This window comes from Zootoca vivipara, chromosome 8 (assembly GCF_963506605.1).
Source record: "Zootoca vivipara chromosome 8, rZooViv1.1, whole genome shotgun sequence".
NCBI lineage: Eukaryota > Metazoa > Chordata > Lepidosauria > Squamata > Lacertidae > Zootoca > Zootoca vivipara.
The window spans coordinates 66354035-66378146 of record NC_083283.1 but is presented as its reverse complement, the minus strand read 5'-3'; the positions used below and the strand labels follow the sequence as shown (position 1 = coordinate 66378146).

The window sequence follows — 24112 nt, the reverse complement described above, 5'->3', positions numbered from 1 at the left end:
CGCTAACCCGGAAGTAGTACCTCAGGTTGAGAACTTTACCTCAGGATGTGAGCGGAAATCGTGCGGCGGCAGCGGGAGGCCCCATTAGCGAAAGTGTGCCTCAGGTTAAGAACGGTTTCGGGTTAAGAACGGACCGCCGGAACGAATTAAGTTTGTAACCCGAGGTACCACTATATTGGTGAAAGTAGTACATATCAAAGAAATAATTGTCATTATTGATAAGTATTATTCCCTTCCCCAAAGCTCCCCTCCAATATACTTTTCAGGAAATACTTTATCCGGAACTGTGATGTTCCTCCTTGAAAGAAGGAATAGTCAAATTACTTTTAAAACATGGTGATAATAACAGCAAATCAGTTCACCACCTATTACAATACTGCAGGTGTAAGAAGATTTTGGATTTCATTCTCCGTAAACCATCTTTTGGGAATTACCTAACTAAAATGTTGCAGAAATCAGTAATTGCTGCAAAACCCCTAACAAACAGTTATTCAAGCAAATGGAATCAGAACATGAACATTATTTTATTTTGGATTTTAAACCATTACAGAAGAGCTTTGACTGATGACCTACGGTCTCCATGATTTAAGTGCCAAATGTTCTAAGAGTGTACACATCATAACATGAACACAAGGTGAAGCTCAACATGTCGAAACCAAGTCTCAAATCCACTTGATTTTGAAAGCAGATATAATGCAGCAGGCAGTAGAAGCAAGCGGTAAGAAAGTAGGTATGGAAAATGCTGGGTCTACACAATGCATATGACAGTAAAGAGTTCAGTGCTATGAAAAATGTTCGCGAATAAGTGAAAAATGAAGCACTGCAATAGAGAACTATAAAAAGTAAAGTGCAGTTTCAAAGATGTGTTCTCAAAAATGTCTTTGAGTAGATTTCAGAATATCATTTGAATTGTATTTCTGAGCATATGCAAAAAATAATGTAACAAATATTTTAACAAATAACAAACAAAAGGGAAAAAACTATAGAAACATAAGCTAGTGTTGTATTGCAACTTTTTACTTCATTTGTAAGCAAATTTTCACCAGTCCTATGATTTTAGAAAGTACACAGAATATGTACAGAAAAACAAAACCAAATCTCATGAGAGTAACCATACAGTACTTAATAAACTCAGAAATCTTGTAAAGCACAAAGCATCTACAAGGTACAATTCTATTAACAATAATGCAATGTGTTACATTATTGATTATCACTTGTCTACAACAGGGGCAAACTTACAAGGCACAAACTCAGTGCTGTGACCGCAGTGTTGTAAGTTACATTCAGGCACTTCTCTAAGATGAGTAATTCTTAGCAAAGGCCTTGGGAGGCGGGGAACCCATATGTACTACCCCTATACTGTGTTTAAAGAAATGTCAACCCATTCCCAATATACTGTATTTAGTCATTGAACTAATAAGCTAGACATTTGTAGGTAGACTTTGAACAAGACCAACTTCCCTTGGCACCTCAGAGAGCTTCGCTACACCGTTCCCTACTCATCCCAAAGTTTCTTTGCAAATGAGTCCAATATTATCCTTCCCTCAAGAATGGCTTGCTAAAATTTGGTCTGCAGGATTGCCCATTGATTCTTACCCAACAGAAATGTTCCATGAAAACAGGAGGGGGGAGGGAATGTTCCTCCAAAATATTTATTTATTTTTAAGCTATTTTCTGGTAGGTTGCACAGTGACAGGTGTCTACTGGTGTTAAAAACAATGCTTGCTGCTTTTAAGGCAATGTCTGAATACCACACAGCAGAAAACAAAATACAAAGTACCAGTTCAACATTATGCTCGGTTAAGTACTGGCCTTTTAAAAAATGCAAGTTGTTCTTTCTCACTTCCCAACCCCAATTTCTTTTGCTATTCTTTATAATCAACTCCCACGTAGCTACATATACTACCAAATGCTGCATAATTCCAAATGGTGAATTTATTTGCAGACAAAATTGACTGACACTGAAAACACCAAGCAATCAATGTGCCTTCTATCCAATTTGTTTTGTTTTTTAGGCTGGGGTGGGGAGCCTGTAACCCTCAAATATAGTTGAACCACAACTCCAATCATTCCTGACCATTGCCAATATTGGCCAGGCCTGATGAAAGCTGAGAGTTCTACAACATCTGGAATGTCACAGATACCCCATTCCTGTTTTAGGTCTATAGGAGTTTTACAATATTGATAAACTAGGACTACGTAGTATAAATTACCTGAAATCAAAACTTAAAAAACTGCAAGAGCTAAAGGGCCTGTTACATGTTAAAGTGTTTTCACCACGTTTTCCTTCTTCTTCGCCACAAGATCCCAGCATCATGCTCTCAGAAGAAGACATTTAATAGATATTTCTGGAAAGTGATAATATAAAAGCTCAAGGGTCCTTGCAAATGGCTCTTCAGTTCATATGGAAAGGAAGGAAGGCGCAATTCATTTATTGGCAATAAAGAGGCAAGAATTCCAAATAAAGAAATTTAGGGTCTCAATGGTCTTTGGATTAGCCTTCCTGTCCAAAATCTTCTGTGAACTTCTTTAGTTTTTCCAGGTCATGTTCATTCACAGTGGGCTTTGTGTTGGCTAATGACCTCAGCATATCCGCCTGTCACATAGAGAAAAGAAAACAGTCAAGAGCCAAATATTTCTCAGTGTAAACAAACTACGAGCAATTAAAAAGAAAAATCACCAACATACATTTGCCAACTTTACAGCTTAATTACACAACAGAGGGGGGAAATATAAGAAGCCATGAAGATATAGAAGAGCCAACACATTTCTACATATATTTTACCAATCATTCATGTGACAAAGATGGAAGCTAACCAATATTATTAAGCAACCATGACAATTGAGATCGGGAAATCTATGTCACCACACCTACTTTAAATTACAGGTAGTTAGACCCATGCATGTCAATTACTGCTTGACAGCACGATCCTATGCATGTTTACTCAGAAGCATGTTTAATGTAAATCCCCCTGTGATCCTTGGATGAAGGAAGGTACATAAATTGGCAATCAATCAAATCAAATCAAATCAAATCAAATCAATAAGCTCCACTCTCTTAAGCAGTGCTTACTATCAAGTAGCTATGCATATAGACAGCAGCCTAAATGTAGCCAGTTGACACTCTATGATTTATGTAGCAATGAGATTCTGCAGACAGAGGAGATGCAAGTAACTTTGAGAGATCCCAGATCAGGGAGAAAGGAAGGAAGGAAGGAAGGAAGGAAGGAAGGAAGGAAGGAAGGAAGGAGAGAGGGGGTACTTTAAAAATACCTAAATAACCCCTCTGTTCACAAAACCAGTATTTTATATTGGGGAAGTAAATCCCAGTGCTTTAAGTCAAAGGTGCCAGGGCTCCAGCCCAGCCTTGCAAATAAGAAATGGAAAGACTGTTGTTGAAAGGCAGTCTTCTCTAGCTTTCCTTCTACAGTGATAATATACCTAATCTGTGATATGGGAGACTTTATTTTCAAGGCTCAAGCACTGGTTTTAGAGGCAAGAATGTCATTCCTTTAATAGTAATGGAGAATGGAGACCTCACTGAGAAATATTTTATAGTCTCATTAGAAGTTAACTAGCTGTGCAATAGCAGAATCTATTATACATATGCCTAAATAAATGTTTATGAAAAGTGTTCGCAGAATGACTTCTGGGCCTCGGGAAATGACAACATAATGGATAAGAAAGTGAATGAACACTTCCTTGCACACTCCAAGGGTTGGGAACAGATATGAGAACAGACTGTATAGCTAAATACATAATATTCAGTAAATCTATCCAGTATTTAACAACTTCATTATTCAAAGTATTTAATGTATATAACAACCATTAGAGCAATCATGTAAAGCAGATCAGCATTTTCCTCATATTGCAAAAGGGCTAAGGGTATGTGTTGACCTAACAAATTCATGGTTGCAGCAACCCAGGTCCTAGCTCTGTCCAATAGCTACTAGGCCACACCAATTATTGACATGACAGAATCACTACAATTCCACCATCACTCACCTGCAAAATCAGCATGCATTTGCCTTTTTGAAGCCTGTAATCATTAGGAACCCACATTAAAGTACAGGGCTAGTTATTAAGTTTTGATCCTCCAAGTGATATAACTATTTACACCCAAAGAATCTTGAAGCCTCAAGGGTAAGCAACAATGTAGGTTAAGGTGTTCACCCTGAACCCCATTCACCATATTTTTATATTTATTTCCTAAGGATGTTCTTTGTTATTTTTTAGTTAACAAAACATTTAAACAGACAAAAACAAACAAAGCCTTTTGTAAACACAACACACACAGATTTTTTAGAGGAATTAATTTCTATTGGATGACTAAAGTACCAGGCGGAACCACGAGATTTTGAAGAAAAAAAAAAAAGTACCACCAGCAAATAAGGTTTAGGAAGGAAAATGAGAGCAAATTATGTGTCATTGACATAAGCAAGCTTTCATTTCCCTTGACCACTGGACAGGTTGTGGGAAGCAGACTTTGATGTAATGAAAGTCATTATTCAAAAATACTTGCAAGCCTTCCTCTTTTAAGAAAGAAAGACTCAAAGAGAAATTACAAAGCTTGTTGGGCACATGGATTTTTGTCAGTGAGCCCCATACTGGGGTGTAACCTTTATGCTAGAGTTGAAAGAAAATGCAAAAACTACACGGATACTGTACTTAGAAGCAGCAAGCAACTTTTAGATACTTTTTTTAAAACTCGTTTGCAGTTCAGGAGATTTCTATTTATTCCCTACATTTCCAGACAAATATGGCTGTAAAAGGTTGTTAACTATAAAATTCACAATACAAAATAATTCTCAACAAAGAAAGCAATGATAACAATAAAATCAGCTGTGAGTTATGACTATTTGAACATTTTAATACAATATACCTTTCTGGAAAACCATAAGAAACTTAATACATAATGAGTTTCAGTATTTAGTTTTTTAATGCATTGCAAATGTATGGTTGCAATTCTTATCCTATTTTTACTATCTTTTTATAGTTGCCCTGTTCAAAAATGAAGTAGTGCGCTCTATGTGGGGCTACCTTTGAAGGTGACCCGGAAACTACAACTAATCCAGAATACAGCAGCTAGACTGGTGACTGGGAGTGGCCACCAAGACCACATAACACCAGTCTTTAAAGACCTACATTGGCTCCCAGTACGTTTCTGGGTACAATTCAAAGTATTGGTGCTGACTTTTAAAGCTCTAAGCAGCCTTGGCCCAGTATACCTGAAGGAGTGTCTCCACCACCATCATTCAGCCCAGACACTGAGGTCCAGTGCCGAGGGCCTTGTGATGGTTCCCTCGCTGCAAGAAGCCAAGTTACAGGGAACCAGAGGGCCTTCTCGGTAGTGGCGCCCACCCTGTGGAACGCCGTCCCATCAGATGTCAAGGAAACAAACAACTAAATGACTTTTAGAAGAAATCTGAAGGCAGCTCTGTTTAGGGAAGCTTTTAATGTTTGATGGACTATTGTATTTTAATATTTTGTTGGAAGCCGCCCAGCCAGATGGTGGGGTATTATTATTATTATTATTATTATTATTATTATTATTATTATTATTATAATTATAATTATATAAGCTATGAGTTGACAAAAATGAGAGTTAGTTAGAAACACAAGGTTGTATTCCTTCTTAATCAGGGATTTGTGATTTGTTTTGCCTGTTGTTGGACTGCAACTCCCTTCATCTCTGCCCACTGGCTATGCCAACTGGGACTGATGGAAGCTGGCAACCAACATCTGGAAGGCCACAGGAGAAACCAACCAAGAGTCCGTATTAGTTGGGGAAGAGAAAAATCACTGATATTTTCTCTCCAGGAACCAGCATGCTTGCTTCTTTGCAGTAAGCCATTGTTTGGCTTACCATTACTGGAAAACCAGGTCAATAAGGTGGCTGTCCTAATATTAAATGTTTGTTTGTTATTATGATGTTGGTACTCCGTATCACTTAAGAATAACTTGACAGCAAAATATTGCAGTCAAGAGCCACAACTAATGTCTGAAATTCAATGTATTTCCCTCAAAATTGTTTTTAATCCTGTATTTTCGTAGGGTAAAGTTTGTTAATTATATCTCATGGCAAACTGTTTTTGAAACTGGAGGAGGAGACTTTCAAAGTCAGTTTTAGGATACAGGAAGGAGGCACAAATCCACTGGGAACACTCAAATTACATCTTTTCTTTCAGCCTTAGACAATATTATTTGTATGCAAGCGGTTTTAATTTTGTACGACCACAAATGAATAATACCCTTAATAATGTGGTGGAAGGGGTATAACTACAAAAGGGTAAAATCTATTTTTTATTTATTTATAGAAATGTCTGCTTTTATGTGTGGGAACTGATATTTATTTCAACGGCGAAAAAAACTCCAGAGTGGGGAGCTGTAGTTTCTCGGTTTTGTTGATTCTAATTATGCAAAATAAAGCACCTAAACTGATTTTGAGCTGTACTTCTTCAAATATAAAATTATATGCAGTTGTTTTGTATACTGAATTCGATAATTTTATAAAATATCTAATAAATAGTTCACATCTCCCATTCTAGCGCACTCACCACCTTCTTCAATCAATATACTCAACTTTGTCACTGCATAAACCACTTCCAGTCTGGAGGGTTTTACAACAGTAGCAGGTATGTTTCTCTAATAGTGGTGGTTGAACTTCAGAGGAAAGCAGCAAACCATTTATATATAATTCTACACAACTTATATTGAGTGTCATTTTCCAAGTATTTAATGAAAGTCAGTGAGGAGATACTGAAACCCTTCACCTTTATCATCTTTATGAGGAAGAACCACATCCTAAGCATTTGATGCACACAGCAAGAATGGTCCACATAAAGGATGTCAGCTAGTGCAGGAAGGTTTAGGACGGGAGTGCATGCAAGGGCACACTCACACAATTCTTTAACAATACCTTCTAGGATGGCAAAGCACAACAGGGAGGAGCTGTTTTGACTGGAGAGAAGTTGCAGGAAGAAGGGACATATCTCTCTTGTGAGCCATTGTACTTTGCAATTGAGCACACTCATCACTAACCCATCGGAATTATATCAGGCATTCAGTAATCCCAGGAAATAGGACACTGGTTTAATTATAAGTCTGTGACCTCTGGCACAGCAGTCCAAGGCGAAAACTTCCATAGCAAAATGAAGACTAACCATTGAAACAACAGGCTCCAGTAGTTTATCCCCTGGCACCTCCATCCACGTCATTTCAATGGCACTTGGTTCTCCCGGAGAACATGGAGTGAAGAGATCTACTAGAATGTTTGGATCAGACAGTGATGGTCCTTTCACCTTTGGAAGAAGCAAAAATTCTCAGTTGCAGGCGTAAATGCATTTGGAGGTTCTGGCAAACAAGGTCTATGGTAAAAGACCTGTTTATCTTTAACAGGAAACAAGTGAACAAGGATGTTTTTGTTTTGTTTTGTTTTGTGATTCTGGAACATAAGTGGCACCCTGTGCCAAAGGCAATGTGACTTTATAGCAAGCTTGAAACAGCAAGAGAACCCACAGATGTAATTATGTGGCATAGTTAAGCTTATTTTCCCTGTTTACTTCGCCAAGTTTCAGACCCAACCCCAGATCTAGGGAAAGGCAGGGTTGCATCTGTACTTATAGTGAGCCTTAAGGGTGGCACTATGTAGTGCTTTAGACTTGGCTATTGCCATACTTGCCCAAAAGCTTGGCTAGCAATTTTCTGTGGATTTTCTGGCAGACCAAGTCATACCAGGCAGGAAAAAAAGCATTAATGCTATGTAGCACATGAGAGAAATAAGCTTGATTAAGTATCATAACTAGCACATCCTGTGCTACTTGTTACATCCTTGTGATGAGGCATTCTCAGGATACATTTGAACAACTACCAAGGATAATCCATTCTGTGGAGAGCTAGAAAACAACAACTTTACTTGGCAATCAGAACTCAACTGCATATAAGCTTCTGATGCTTTGCCAAGAAAACCTGCTACTAATGTTCTTTTTCTGCTACCCGCCTTTATAACTTTCAGAATTTTTTTTGATGAAAAGACAGCGTATATACCAAATCAAATCAAACCTTTATTGCGTTAGCATATAGCCATAGCAAAATAAAACAATACAAAAATGCCAGAGACAAGCAACAAAGCATAATTCAAGGCGATATTGCTGGCGTAATAACATTTAAATTACCCTAAGACAATAATGCAAAGATTTAGGTGCCAGCGCCAAAAATCTAATATGCGGATATATGTAAAGCGTAAAATAGCCCAAAATAGACTCGGCACATTGAGTTAAAAATGTAATAGAGAGAATTAAAACAGGTCCAGGTCTAGGACACACTACCCTGTCAGGGTAGCCCTGAGTTTCAGAGCTTGCACTATGAAGATTGCCACCCCACGTGAAATTTGGGGATTTGCGTCCACAAGAAGCGATTTCAAACAGTCTTCCTTAGATGTAATGGTGGACGGGATCAAGAGGAGGAGATTAGAACTTATTGGCTAATAAATGGGGCAGTAGAAAAAGAAATGGATGAAGTCCTCTATTTCATTCATTGTGCATGGGCATAGACGCTGAGTAATAGGGGTCTTAGAGTAAATCCCCTGCAGGAAGGCCGTGGGCATAGAATGGAAACGGGCCATAGTAAACGCTCTTCTCAAATTGGGCTCTGTCAGGTCTATCAAGTAGTTGGCAAGTGATCTTACCACTTTCACTTTAGGAAACCACATAGAGAGGCGGGCTGTGGTGGACCGTGCCCGGTCCATGGCCTCGTCCCTTGTAAGAATCCAGGCCCGGATTTTATGTTGGTCCCAGGATGACAGCGTGTCGAATTCTGGGAGGGAGTAGCGTGTAATAATAGTCTCCATGCCCTTGGACCATTTGTTGCTATGGGAACAAGTTAAAAAGGCTTGCCTGGCTAATAGGGAACCTGGGGCATTTATTAATTTACAATAAAAACTAATAATTCTAATGTGGGCTCTCGCAACAATGGAGGGGAGGCCCAGTTCTGTTCTTAACTGTGCAGCAACCAAGCCCTTGGGGAGACCCAGTACGTGCAAAAGAGTTTTGTAGAATCTCCAGCCGTTGTAGTATTTTTAAATCCAAATATAATAGAAATATAATCCAAATAAGGAAAACATGTTTATATATTTTTAAACAAACCAGCCAGATTTTAGAAAACATTTGCCCAAGATATCACTTTTAAAAAAAGAGGAACCCCTTTCTTTATCTTTGCACAGTGCTTAGCACCAATATTCATGATTCTCCTTTCTGGGACAGACAGTTGGTTGTCTACATTCTCAAGCATGTAGAATTTCAGGCACAATCTGGAATCATGTTGTAACGGACAGGGCTGGCTTGCGATAGAACCCCAGGGTGGAAAGTGTTAAACCCAACCTCTTTGTTGAGTGACTCATTCCATTCCTGAGGGGCGGGACTGCCGTGAGTTTAAAAGGAATGGGGAGCAGTTATTTCAGTTGAGAGAGTGGATAGAGTGGTTAGAGTGGATAGAGTTGAGAGGGGTTTTGGGGAGCGGGAGCGTGTGGATAGTAGTAGGAGATATTAGAGTGTTTTTGGAGAAGTTTACTAGTATTAGAACTATATTAGCCCAGGGAAGCTAATATTAGCCCAGGGAAGACAAGTGCCAGGAAGAAGGTGCCACAAAGTAGCAACAGGCTACTGGGGTGAACCTTAGGTAAAAGGGAATCCTGACTGTGAGCACAAGGTGGTTCCTGATACACTTGCCGGGAGTTAAAAGGGATACAGAGCCACGTTATTGGAAGAACTGGAACTGCACTTCGATCACTAGCAGACCCCAAACCTAAACAGGCAGTTTATTTGGGTGCAAGAAGGATAGGTGGGTGGTTTGTGAAATAACCAGTTTCCTTCAACACTCTGCTAGTGGTATAGAAAGGGAGGCACATTGCATTGGTGGGATCTGCACATATTAGGTGGGATCATTGAAAGTTTTAGGGACAACGCCGGGATTGTCGCATTTAATTGGTGGCAACGTCTCGGGTTCGTCCCACATGTCATAACTTGCAGCCCTTTTAAATCAAAGGGCTTACTGTGATGAACTATAATAGGAAAGGACATTTGTGTGTAGGCATTGTTGTTGTTGTTGTTTTAAAAGGTATCCTAGGACTTCTGGAAAATTTGAGATAGAAGTTTTACACAAAGCAAGGATCACTTTTAAAATATAAATATAGGTTATGAAATAGGAGAGGATACAGACAAATAGACACAGATGACACTTTCCTCATATACCTACACTGCAACCATCAAGTAACATCTTAAAACCATAGTATTTAAAGATGACAGTAAATACACTGGTAGGCAACAGTAAGAACCAAGCTATGGTGTTGGCTCTCTCCTTGACAGCTTGCCTGCAGGTGTGGTCATTTTTCTGTTGGACCAACGAGGCACAAGAATTCTGCTGAAGCCTAGGATTTGTTTTGGCTCTGCACTTGCCAACTGTGTGTACAAACACAGAGCAGTAACATGCTTATACCTCCTGTTTTCAGCTCACCTCTGGAGAAGGAAAGCACAGGTATATGGGCTTCCCTCTACGCAATGGGGGCTCAGAGGATCTGTCGGGTGAAGAGGCAGAACAAGCTGATATACCTGTGCCACACTTTCTCCTTGTTGGCTTGTAACTGGAACAGAGAGATGCGTTGGCTTGCCAGAGCACCTGCAGGCACCAAAGAAGGCACCTTGTTATGTTTTCTGCCCTTTCTTCCCCAGCTGCAAGTCAAGAGGTGCAGGAGACTTCCCCTTAACTTTGTGCTGCATTACAGACACCACACGTGACCTGGGACAAAACCCTGCAGTGGAGTCCTGAAAACAACAATCTGTTGACCTTTGATGAGCATGCAGAAGAAGAATTTAGAAGTTCCAGTTACTCACTTTTTTAAAGTGTGTGGCCGACTGAACTTTCCTAACAGGCTGCATTAGGGCATCTCGTACTATTACGCTTATGTCGGCACCTGAGTAGCCATCGGTTCGCTTCCCCAGCTCTCGATAATCTGATTCAGTCAAGGTGTTCTGAGTGGTCCCAAGGTGAAGCTTGAACATTGCAGTTCTTGCATGATCCTCAGGTAAGGGAATGTAAATGCGCTTCTCAAACCTTATTAGAAAAATCACAAACAGTGATGCTCATCCATACCCATAACCAGGGCTTTTTTTCCAGCCAGAACTCACCGGAACACAGTTATGGCACCTCTTAGGTGGGCACCACAGCCATTATAAAAGAACAAGGGAGGCATTTATGGTAAGTTCCAGCACTTCTTTTCCTAGAAAAATACCACTGCCCACAGTAGATTTCATGCAAATTCAAGTTTGTTTTTCTAGCACAGCTAGGTAGGAAAAAAGAGGAAACAATGGGTTTCCTGAAAAAAAGGAAATTATGAATTTAAATGGGTCTACTCTTTAAAACACAGTTGACTATAACCCAAAAACTACAGTTTTTGAAAAATCCAGCCATGAAACGTAAGATGTGAAACATTAACAGCATCCAGATTGAGAGTTTTAAAAGCAAATATTGCAATCCAGGTCCTTTTGAGCTGTCCATTTCTTTTTCATGCTCATGACAAAATTATTTTCTACAGTTTAGAGAAATAATAAAATAACTAAAAGTTACTTGTGTTTTAAAATTCCATAAAATTGCACTGTATGCCATATTTATAGAACTGCTTATGCACTAAATCATAGCCAACATATTTCATGTTCTTAAAGCAAGAAAATTGCATGGATGATTAAAGGAGTATTGCAGATGTTTCACAATACATTATTTATTTGTCCCATACTAAGGCATGTATTGGATGCAGTAGTTCTGACTTCATAAATCATGATCTGACCACAAGGGTTGAGGCTGCATGCACACCCTTGCACTCTGCTTTGATGTTTCACTCCTGGTCTCTTTTAACAAGCTGTGCATTATATCAGTAACAGAAATCTGCTTAGCAACTGACAGTGGAGGATGCATGGGTGCAGTGCTTGCTCCCAGGTTTAGTAAACAAAGCCAAACTAATGGATTCACTGTACAAAGTAACCCTTGTAGCTTCTTTATTCTTCTGACAAGATTACTCAAAGATCTTATAATTATTTCTGTGAGCAGGATGAGGAAACTTTGTTTACAGGGGCCTGGTTTCCACATCACACTAAGCCGAACCATGTCTTAGTATGAAAGTGCAGGCTTCCAGAAAAGAGATTGTGGCCATTTTGCTTCTCTCTGTTTGTACTGCTTTGGCATGAAGTCATGGCTTGATTTAGCCAGTCATCTGAATCCAGGTTCATGGTGTAGCTCTCCTGGACAAACCATAAGGTAGGGCAATCCTTAATTACAGTTCACAGTTAGCCTGGAGAGAACTAAACCATGAGCCTGGGTTCAGATAGCACAGTAGGCAAAGCCATGGCTAAGCTCAGCACATGGCGGGGGGGGGGGAAGCAAAAGGCTGCAATTTCATCACCTGGAGCCCATACCCTTGGGCCAAGTCAAACATGGGCTTAACATGGTGTGTGAACCGCGCCAATACATTTAATATGTGGCCGCACAATCCTATAAAACTGTGTCGCTGCACCGACATAAACAACTAGTGCCATCGTAGGTTAACTGAAGTATATTATGCCTGCAAAGTGGAGCAAAACTGCCCAGTGCTTTCTGTCACCCACTATATTCTGATACTGATGCAAGTGGTGTTCATTGCTGCTACTGATACATGTTCGGGCTGCAGTGCTTTGTCAGCACCAGGAGAGAGGTGTTACTATACCAGAGGTGGACAAGTAATCCTGCAACCCTGACTAAGCTGCAAGCAGCGTCACTTGGACCAGGACATAGGGCAATAATGAATTTATTTATGTTATTATACCTTACCTTCTTCTGATGGCAGAATCTAGAACCCAAGGTATGTTAGTAGCTCCCAGAACCAAAATTCCTTCATTGTCTGTTCCAACTCCTAATCAGAACAGGTGAATTTAATCAGTGACTATAATAACAACAACCTCTAAGCAATGTATAGCATGCAGAATGAGCAACATTGAACTTAGTATATTTTAAACACCATAAACTTTTATCTCCACAGATTTTCCTAGGCTGGCTAATGAATGCTAGGCCACAGACAATCATGTTATATAAGCCATCATATTACTTTAAGTAGCCATTCAAAGAAAGATAATGATCTTACCTTGCATCTGAACTAAGAACTCTGTTTTAATTCGTCTGGCAGCTTCGCTCTCATTTTCACTTCTGGAGCCACAAAGAGAATCTATTTCATCAATGAAGATAATTGAAGGTTTGTTTTCTCTGGCAAGCTGGAACAGATTCTTCACTAGCCTGTGGGACAATTTAAGTTACATTACAGCAGGACAGCAACATGGCAGTATTTCACCTATTTTCCAAATTTCAGTAAAGTTCTTAGCCGTTAATCTTCCATAGATGATGAGATACTAGAACCTTCATAACTAAGTGTATATACTTCATATAAGAATTGCCTTTTATCCAGTTGTTTCACACAAAGTTTGAGAAATTAAACAGCAAAGTTATTAGTTCCATTGATCAGAACAATTATCCAACTGCTCAGTAACTATAATTTCAGGACTCTTTGCAATACAGCTGAAGAACAACATTTCTGGATGTCATAGTATAAAGAAACATGAAACACATGGTAGTACATTGCAGAGCAGATTATTACACTTTCAAGATGATGTAGCTGAGAGTTAGTCTGAATGCCTGAATGCTATTGCAGTCCCTCACTGTCACTGTGCATCTGCTTTGGACAAAGATCAAATCTAGAACTAAACTGGGCTGCCTCATAGCTATTCAGGGTTTGTTCAAGGTGAAGATCTTCCTGAAAAGCAAACTCAGATCGAACTCATAGATTTGGTGCATGCAATCTCAGACTGTCTGTTAAAAATGGTTGTGTTTCCTCCTCCCAAGCTCTTCATAAAAAGAAAATGCCAGGCAGAGGGGAGGGAGCTTAGTTTTCTGACTGACATTGCTAGCTTCCAACAAGCAAATGACCAGGTCCCACCTTTATTTCCAACAACAGTGCTTTGGGAATAATCTCCATTCATGTCTATTGAGCAGGAAAAAGCAAACAAACCCTCAACTGATTTTCCTGACAGTTCCCTAACTCCTGCACTTACCCTGAAATTTTACAGGTTATTTAGCATACAGGTGCTTCTACAATGTATTCCATTTTCATACAAATTGCACCACCAAGTTGGGGTGCAGAAGCAAACGCCTTCACCCTCTAATATTAAAGGCTCATTTTGAATAAAACCTCTGAACTTTTCCATCTGAAATTTGACGGGCTTCCTCCATTCAGAAGAGGCAATGCCATGCAAATGTAACACTAAGAAGTTAAAATGTTATAGTTATCCCCTTTAAAAAACCTAAAGGCATCTAAAAGAAATCATTGCACCTATCTGCCTGAAATTTAACAAGCTTCATTCACTTAGAATGGGCAACTATCCCTGAAGCAATTTTGTCTTGGTACATACCTCAATCCCCAATTCTTCCTCTTTTTCTTTCTTATTCTCCCAACCCCACAAAATAGGACTCCCCCCCCTTTATTCCATGGTATTTCAGGTACTTTAAAAAATCCAAGTCTCATACATGAACTATGTATGAATAGCTCAGGAGCGATATTGCATTTTCCAAACCAGTCAGACATGCTGGGTCCAGACACACCACAGAGAAATAAGTGTATCAAGGAGTGCCAGTGAGCAATTTAAAAACTAGGAAGCAGAGGATGGTACTTCCTATAGAACCACACAGCTCTCGTTCAAAGGACCAGTCAATCAGTTCCTTCCATGTATTTCCCCATTCTTAGGCATTTCCCTTCAGTCTGTTTCTCCAAGCAGAGCTGAAACACACTTTTTCCAAGTTGCATAATTTTTTTTTTGTTTCATGGGGGGGGGGATTAAACACAGAATTTGAAACCTGTGAGATTGTTGATAGGTAGCCACATTCGTCTATTGCAGCGTCCTAGAGAAATGTTTAAGTCTTTTTTTTTTACAGGAGCTTTTGTAGACAATATATTTTATATAACACAGGAAAAGCACCTATTATAATACTCAGATTACAGTTACCTTATCCCTTGGTTTTCATACAAGAGCAAAGGGGTCACCTGAACAGAAATGAACTTCCTGCACTGGACTGACACATGACACATACTTATCAAGGGTTGGCATGTGGCTTCCACGATCCCTGAAGAACTGGAAGCTTCCACCCTTTGTAGCTTTAATACTTACTTTTCACTCTCCCCCAACCATTTTGAGACAAGGTCAGAAGAAGATACGGAGAAGAACGTAGAATTGTTAGCTTCTGTTGCGACAGCTTTTGCCAAGTATGATTTTCCTGTTCCTGGGGGCCCAAACAGAAGGATGCCTCTCCACGGTGTTCTCTTCCCTAAGAAATATAAAGTGTATATATAATAAGAAAAAAAGTATTCAGAAAAAGCATCGCTTATGGAATAGGCTACTCAATTTGGAATTGATTATGATACAAAATAACACCCAACCCCTGCAAATAATCACTTGTGACATAATTAAGAGAGGCACTTCTTGCTTTTATTATAATTTATAAATTACTTCCATATGTATTTTTTGGAATTATCAGAATAAAATAGGATATTGTCAGCAGGAAATTAGATTCCTGCCAACAGCTACACATAGGGTTGTACCAGAAAAAAAATTAATACAGTGGTACCTCGACTTACGAAGACGATCCGTTCCGCGGCCGTCTTTGTAAGTCGAGGTTTTCGGATATCGAAGCGTGCAGTTGGCGCAAGCGCAAAGCGCAATTTCACGCTTCTGCGCAGGCCGCGCGCACACGGCGAAAAGACTTCCGGGGTTGTCGACTTCGGAAGTCGAAACCTTCGGTAGTCGAAGCATTCGGATGTCGAGGTATGACTGTAATTCTGGGGCACCTTTTTTACATGTACTGTATGTTGAAAATGTTACATTCTGTTACAGTCTAGGACTCCCATCTATCAACTCAGCACCAGATTCCCTGCTTAGGGAAGCACAAACAGGCAAACAGACTTGGAATTCCCAAATGTGGCATAAAGTGCCCCCTAGCAGCTCAGACTGGTATGACAGCAGCAACCATTCCTGATCAGCTGAAAGATTAGGACACCCATGAACAGATGTTCAAGCAGGGTACTTTGCCCTACAGCCTAAACATTTTAGGGTTTTGTATCTGAAAGACAAGATATAAATAAATACCTGTGAAAAGATGAGGAAATTTAATAGGCAATATTACTGCTTCTTTAAGAGCTTCTTTCGCTCCTTCTAGCCCAGCAACATCATTCCATTTGACATTTGGTCGCTCCATGACAATAGCACCTATGAAATTGATTTATTAAGACTGAAATCCTCACAAGGCAGCTTACAATATATGGACAATTAATAAAAATAAACAGAATAAAATCGAACAACGATTTAATGTGACACGTTGGCAGCAGCTAGAAGCATCATAGTCCAACTAAAATATTTTAAAATTATTTCCATTGCGAGATCCTCAAATTATCAAATTATTTTAAATGGCTCATTCTTTTCCAGTTTCAAAAAGGAACAGTACCACCACTGAAGAAGAGCACTGATAATTTCTAGTCTAACGTTTACAAAAGAGCTTCTTCATAGACTCCAGTACTTGGAAAACTGAAGTTTACATCTTGACACTGACAAAACTATCCTATTCTCAACCTAGGACAAAACAGCACTATAGTATTTCACTTAACAGACTACATTTGAAGGTATCTGAATTTTTACATTTTCTTTGATCTGTAGAATGATTTTGATTGGGGTGGACAGGTCATAAAGTCTCTCTCTCTCGTGACCTTCAGGTGATCTTTTGGGAAGAGGGAGGAATGAACACGGAAGAAAGTATCTGCACATTGTACAGCGCAAGCGAATGTAACCATACAGAGCTGAGCTCTGTATCTTTACCCAAACTGTACTACATGGGTAGCACTATTGTCCCTTATAGGCCAAAAAGACTGGTACTGACACTCGTTGTTCGTGCTCTGCAGAAGCAACAAAATTGTCCTTGCAGCATAACAGCAGAAGGAAGGGAATGTGAACAGATTGCCTCTGCAAAACAGGGATACCTCCCTCTGCCTGGGAGCATCATGCCTGTTTCATTTACCCTCAGTGGTAATGCTAAATTGTCAATCTGATTTGCTATGTAGCACTATGCTATCATCATCTTCTGCAAGAGAATCCTGAATGTCTGGGATCAAGACAGGAGAGAGAAAAGATAATTATGCCAGAGAAGCAGAGGGAAAGAGAACAAAGTGGTTGCAATCAGCTAGGAGGAAAAAGGGGGTACATTTGCACCCCCCTTTTAATTGTAATGTTAGTCCCATTATTGGGCTGATACTAATTGGATGTTTCAAGTTATCTATCTTGCAACTTCTGCCCCGTTCATTTGATTAAAAGACTTTATTAGAGATATTAAGCGCTTGATGTAAAGCTACCTTGGAGTTGATTCTGCAACTTCTTTTTCTCAGGATCATCAGATTCTCCTTCCCCATCACTATCATTCCTAATTTGGGTATAAGGAAACAAATAATGCACAGCTAAAAGACAGGCTCTTCCAGCCAAGTTGTTATTGCTTTAAATGACATTATTTGTAATGAAAGAACCCATCCTCGTAACATGCAAACTGGGACTTCAAAAAACTTGGAAGCATATAATTGTCTAAACATCAATGGAATAGTTGTGTTTTTGTAGGTGGGTGTTATTAGTCTGACCCTGGTTCATGGTAATTTCCCATTACACAGAAGTAATACAATTACAAGTGGTACCTCTGGTTACGAACTTAATTTGTTCCGGAGGTCCATTCTTAACCTGAAACCGTTCTTAACCTGAGGTACCACTTTAGCTAATGGGGCCTCCCACTGCTGCCGCCAGCATATGATTCTCATCCTGGGGCAAAGTTCTTAACCCGAGGTACTACTTCCAGGTTAGCAGTCTGTAACCCCAAGTGTTTGTAACCCGAGGTGTTTGTAACCCAAGGTACCACTGTATAAATAAGCACATTTAACATGTGCAATTTCAACTTTATGCGGTTGAAGGTCAGCTGGTTGAATTTCACACAAGTTAAATGCATGGAAGGCAGAGAGCTTAAAAAGCTTGTTTTGCACAGTGCTTTCCCAGTGCAGAAAGAGCTTTCAAGCTCTAAGACTTGCTTACTGGGCTCCAGGAGGGTCTCATGAGACCTCATGGGAACTCGGATGGCCCCACAATATCTCATGACAGCATCCCAGTCTGGTAAGCCCCACTCAGCACATGGCTCTGGATAGGGTAAGGATATTCATGCAGAGACAGATCCAAGATGATGGCCTGAGTATACACATTTTCCCATATAAGTACCATCCCACGAACATAACCCCCGCGCAAGATGGAATCATGCTGTAAAATAGTTTTATGAAAGAGAACTTAGAGCAAAAGAAATATAGGACGTGCCAGCACACAATAGTCCTTGGAACCCCTGATCACCAACATGTTGTGGAAGGCAAGTCCTTTAATTTTTCCATGCACTTCCTTTTCAGTAAGGAAGTCTGTGGTTACAGCACAGAAACGGCTGCTGCAGGAAAGAACCACACAGTCATTGAAAGTTAAGTCCCTGAAGGAGCTCCTTACTCAGTATGAGGCTTGAGCTTCACCGCCCTCAAAATGGGGAAGTATTGGGTGAAGTGGGCTGAATGATACCTATTTGATACCTATTTCTTCCTGACATTCCTGTTTCATCCCAAGAAAGAATGGATGCTTAAAACAGATACCATGTCGTATCATTTAACTCTACTACTTTTAGTATCTAATATAGAATGTGTGATAACCAAGTCATAAAATCATCAGTAGGGCCACATGTCTTGTAATATGGCGTTTTCCATGCACTGTTCCACCACCACTGAAAGCATTAAATACTTAACAAGCAAACTTGGAGAATATTGTAATAAATGAAACTAACATACCCTTTTTCGTCAGTAGGACCAGATTCTTTCACTGGTTTGAGCGGAGCTTTTTCCTTCTTTTTCAAATACTCTTTCAGCTTTTCTGCTCTGTCTAGATACTCAGTACACTTTGCTCTGATGCTTTGTTTTGCTTTGTCACCCTGTGCTTCATCTGAGAATGAAAATTATTTTGTTTTGCGTTATAGTCGAGGTTACAGTTTACTTGTCTTGAAGCAAAACAACAAACCATAATTAGACATCCCCTCCCTCCCTATTAAAAAAAAATTATAGTCACAATTACCCTCTCCAGGTGCTCCTTTTTGTTTTAGTGCACAGAATGCATTATTTTCTGAGGCAATTAGTATGACTACCGGTAGTTTTGTACTCAGTTTTCTCATTGCAGAGGTTCAGTTTCCAAATACATCATCACCGGGCATTAGCCTTCCATTTATATAAGACTGATGGGTCAGTCTTCCAAAAGATCTCCATTTCCCTTTTAACCGATTTAAAATCAGACCCAATTAACTGATTTAATTTATTATTTATTATCAAAATGTCATCAGCAAGATCATGACATGTAATTTGGAACCTACTGGCGTAATTTCCAAGAATGTGAAGGAATGTTTAAAAGCATAAAAATTTCAGCTACTTATACTTAGCGTAGTAATTCTTACATTTGACAACATGAAGAAAATACTGTACAGCATGTTGATACAAGCGGAGGGCTTCCTCAAAGTTTCCTGCTTTATCTTCTTGCGCTGCCTTGCTAGCAAGGTCTATTGCTTTCTGTTTAAAAGGAAAGGAAAGAAGCATGATTAAGGTTGAAACAATTAAATAAGTGAACCCTAAGTGTTTGTAATATGGGAATGCAAGAAAACAATAGGACTGCATTATATGCTGAAATGACACCTTCATTTTCAAATAGTCAAGAGGCTTTATACTGGCTGGATTAGAATGCTACGGTAAGCCATGGTTAATGCTGTATTGTGAACCTCACTCGCCTTCACTTCTCCCTGCTAGGTAGGCCAAAAATAAGTCTTCAGATTATGGTTTGTTTCGAGAAAAATTATGATTCCAACTTCATATCAACTCTAAGCCAAGACCTGTGATTTGTTATAATTGCTCCCAATTAAAACAATATATGAAAATAAAAACTTTTTTACCCATTTATTTATATATTCCTCTGCCAACTATTAAAATTGCATTCATCCATAATGGGAATTGTAAGACCCCCCCCCCCGAGTGCTTAAGCATTTAACCATTTACTTACATCCAAGGACATTTATCTTATTTCTAGTGCTATGCCAAATTGTCGCACAAGTAGTTCTTATTTCAAATATTGAAGAATGTCCCCACTGGAAATTTCGACTCCCTCCCCTATATGCAGTAGACCCTCACCCTACAATACTACACATTGCTTTTGAAACTCTCCACAGTAAAAAATATTTTTTTGCCACATTGGACAGGAGAAATAAAGCCCCCTCAGATGCTCCAAACTACTTTTGCACTTCTGCAGATAATCACCTATATTCACTACAATTTAAGGAAGCAGTTATTACATTACAATTAAAAGCCACAGAACCACTCTTGGGAGTCATTCCTGTGTCCAAAAGCATCTCATGGATATGATTTGCACAATACTAATAGAAACAAACATGAGACCAGTGAAACTTTAGATATAGCATGATATAGCATGAAACTTTTGTTGGGGAGTGTATTTTTGTTAGTTTGTATACATTAGTATTGTTAATTGTTTTAATTTTATATTATGTGTTTTGTGCTTTTATATTGTAACTTGTGTTGTGAACCACCCTAAGACCTATGGGTATAAGGGTGGTATACAAATTTAATAAATAAAACGAATAAAATAATAATCCAACTAGCAGAGTGGACTCATTGAAATCCATGTAACTTAAATTTCCATGGGTCTGCTCTGATTACTGCAGGGGGTAGGGAGCAACAGATGTGGTACTTCTCTTTCATGAACTTTCTTCCATTTATTTCTCTTAGGCTCCAGACTATTATCGTCATTATGGTTTCAGATTTTAAACACGCCACTTGGAAAGTCGGCATTTCATTTTCCATGTTGGGTTGCTCCCTTTGAGAGGACAGTTACAAGGAGCTGCCAAGCTGTGGGCAACACATATTACCATGGAGGTAATGCTTCCCACAAAGATAGAAATGGTTTATGTACCACACAAGGTATTTCAATATCTGTGCATACAGTATGTAAATTAAGTTTGCTAGAAATTCTTAGCATTTATTAATGCAGATCTTTTAAAAAAACTCTGCAAAGATAAAAACTGGGGTGTGTGTTTGTGGATACAATTGTGCCCAAAATTGCTTTCAGAAATGTTCAGACACCTCACACAATTACAGAAAAATTTCCATTGAATAAAACATTACTTAGTATATTACACAGGACTATAGGTGGGTACAGAAAAAATATGATACATCTGGATAAAGTAATCCACATAAAGCCATACCAAGATCATGTATTTTGAGTTATGGTCTTTCTGCGATTTTCCCCAAAGTTACCAAGAAACAAAAATACATGCACTGAAATCTTGAATTAGGATAAATGACTAGTAAATCACTAAGCTACTTACTTTCCAACAAATGAAACTGAGAAGCTACATTAGTAAACAAAAATTTAAGAGTCTGAAAGTCAACCCATCACGTATCTACTCTTTGAAGCTGTATGCAAGAAAATGTCAACAAAACATCTGTGCAAATAAGACAAAATGGCATTTTATTTACTCTCTAGTTCCTGCAGTGTAAGAGATATTGCACAATTGAACTGAAACCTACAAATTATGTGCAAATTATGCAAGGGGCAGGTGGGAGAGGTTACATTAGGGGGTTGGGAACCTTTTTAGCCAAGTAGTCCAGATATTTATCTCCACCCAACCCATATGGTGTGTCAATTCTGATAGTGCATGGGACCAACCATCTGTCAAGCATCTGGCATCAGGTGATTGGCACTTACCAAAGTTGGCCCACTGAGGTGGAGGATATTCGGTAGTTAAGCTTCCTAAGCTCTGTGCACAGCATTTCTCAAATGCCAGCCATTCAACTAGTTGTCAGGTGTTAGAGAAGTTCTTTACAAAGTTCTTTACTGACATCACTTCTACCCACATGGTTGGTAAGTAGCAGGGGGAGATCTGTGCCAGGGGAGTCACACCAACACCATTTCATAGCAAGAGTGGCAGGGCCAGCAGATAGTCATGTCCATTCAATGCAACACACATGAAGATGGACGCAAATGGGATTGCATTGCTCTGCCAGTCAGAGAAAAATGATTTACCCAGCTAGTTTTGATTATATAACCAAGACCTTAAACCATGGTTAAACAGTGATTCTCCTAACCTACCTCACAGGGTTCTTGTGAGAATAAAACACAGAGAGCGAGAAGAGCACATGCCACCTTGAGCTCGGTAGAGCACGACACTCTTTATCTCAGGGTTGTGGGTTTGAGCCCTACTTTGGGTGACAAATTCCTGCATTGCAAGGAGCAGGGCAAGATGACCCTCGTGGCCCCTTCCAACACTACAATTCCAGGATTCTCTAAGTAAAGAAACTAACAAAATAGATAAAAAACGCAGCGCTGCCTCCGCAGCAACGGAAATGCATTCTGCACATGCCCAGAGTGCGGCACCCCAGTGCTTCTCCCAAGGTGGTGTCTGGATAGCTCAGCTGGGTTACAGTGTGGCACTGATAATGCCAATACTGCTGGTTCAATCCTTGTATGGGGACAGCTGCATATTTTTTGCATCACAGGGAGTTGGAATAGATCAGAGCTTTCCAAACTGTGTGTTGCAATATGTTAAGTGTGCCGGCTGCAGCATGCAGGCGCGTCGTGAAAATAATAATAATAAATGTGTCGCCATTGCGATTAGTTTTTGAAAGCTCTGAACTAGATGATCCTCAGGGTCCCTTTCAATTCCATGACTCGCTGCGTGAGGCCAAGGCGGAAGCAGTAGTAGCTCAGCAGCCAGCCACCATCCTGACAGCTGAGAGAGAGAGAGAGAGAGAGAGAGACGCTTCCGGGGTGCTGGCAGGTCAGGTGAGGCGGGGTGCCTCCCTCTGCTGTTCGTTCCCACGTCGTGCTGCTTAAGAGGGAGGGAAACACGGAGGCTCTCTTTCTCGTAGGAACCTCGACATTACAAGACCCTTTCGAGCGGCAAGGACTCCTGTCAGTTAAGAGGTAACCATCCATGTAGCCCGAGTCAAGGTGAGCCGCCTCACGAAAGGACTCCTTCCCTCGAATTTCCTACACACTTCGGAATTCTGGCGCGGCTCCCCGTCACGCGCCCAACAACCCGCGCGCCAGGTGCTCACCTGCAGGTTGGATGTGGCCGCCATGATGGGCGGGAGCTGACGGGGACGGTTTTTCCCGGGGAGACGGAGAGAGAGAGAGGACAAAGTTAAGTTGACAATTCGCGCTTTTCTCCCCCCCTCGCTTGTATACCGGCTACGCAAGGAAGTGCGAGGGGGAAAACACACCCCGGCGCCAAACGACGATTAAAAAAACCTCCTCACACTACTTCCGCAAGCGAATCCCACAGCCGGCGGGAGAAAGGAAGCGAAGGGCTCTTCCACTTCCGCGACGCCCTGTCGACGTCACGACTGTGCGCCCGCGACGGCCAATGGGACGAGGAAAGGGGCCCAGCCGGAAGGAGGAAGTTGAGGCGGGTGGAGTCGTTGCTACGCGTGCGCGGCGCGGTGTTGTAGTGCTGGTTGGGCGGCAAGCGTCACCAATCCCCCACCAATCACCCATTGACTTCAGCGGGGCTTCCCTTCTAGGAGTAGGCGTGGTTAGGCTTGTGTTGCCAATAACTTTAACTGTTGCTCGTCCACAGCAAAGGGGAGTTTTTCTCGTCTCCCCACCCTGGTGGGATCCAACCCAATGAGCACGTTAATTTTAATTTTAACACGCATCTAGGTCTGAGGATGCTAAGCCAGCGGTTCTCAGAATTTCTTTTCTCTGGGCCACGCTTTCAGAATTAAAATTTGGATTTATTTATTTTTATCGATAAGGAAATACATTAGAAAACAAAAAGAAACATCAACTAGCAGTGCTTGTTTTATGATGTAGAACGCAACCACTTTATAATATGATCACGGGGCATCCAGGAAGCCTTAAGCAATGCAGCTAAATAAGAAAGAGCC

General features: G+C 40.3%; 1 protein-coding gene across 1 annotated transcript; it reads right to left on the bottom strand.

Annotated features, from left to right (window-relative positions):
• Nucleotides 1–786: 786 nt before the first annotated feature.
• Nucleotides 787–23512, bottom strand: VPS4B (vacuolar protein sorting 4 homolog B). The gene is made up of 11 exons (XM_035124975.2): nucleotides 23282–23512; nucleotides 19615–19726; nucleotides 18962–19112; nucleotides 17462–17529; nucleotides 16209–16328; nucleotides 15234–15390; nucleotides 13163–13311; nucleotides 12853–12934; nucleotides 10887–11106; nucleotides 7164–7301; nucleotides 787–2596 (listed from the first exon to the last, which is right to left on the bottom strand). Exons 1-11 carry the CDS (start codon nucleotides 23303–23305, stop codon nucleotides 2495–2497), a joined length of 1323 nt encoding a protein of 440 aa, XP_034980866.1. The 5' UTR covers nucleotides 23306–23512; the 3' UTR covers nucleotides 787–2494.
• Nucleotides 23513–24112: the final 600 nt, after the last annotated feature.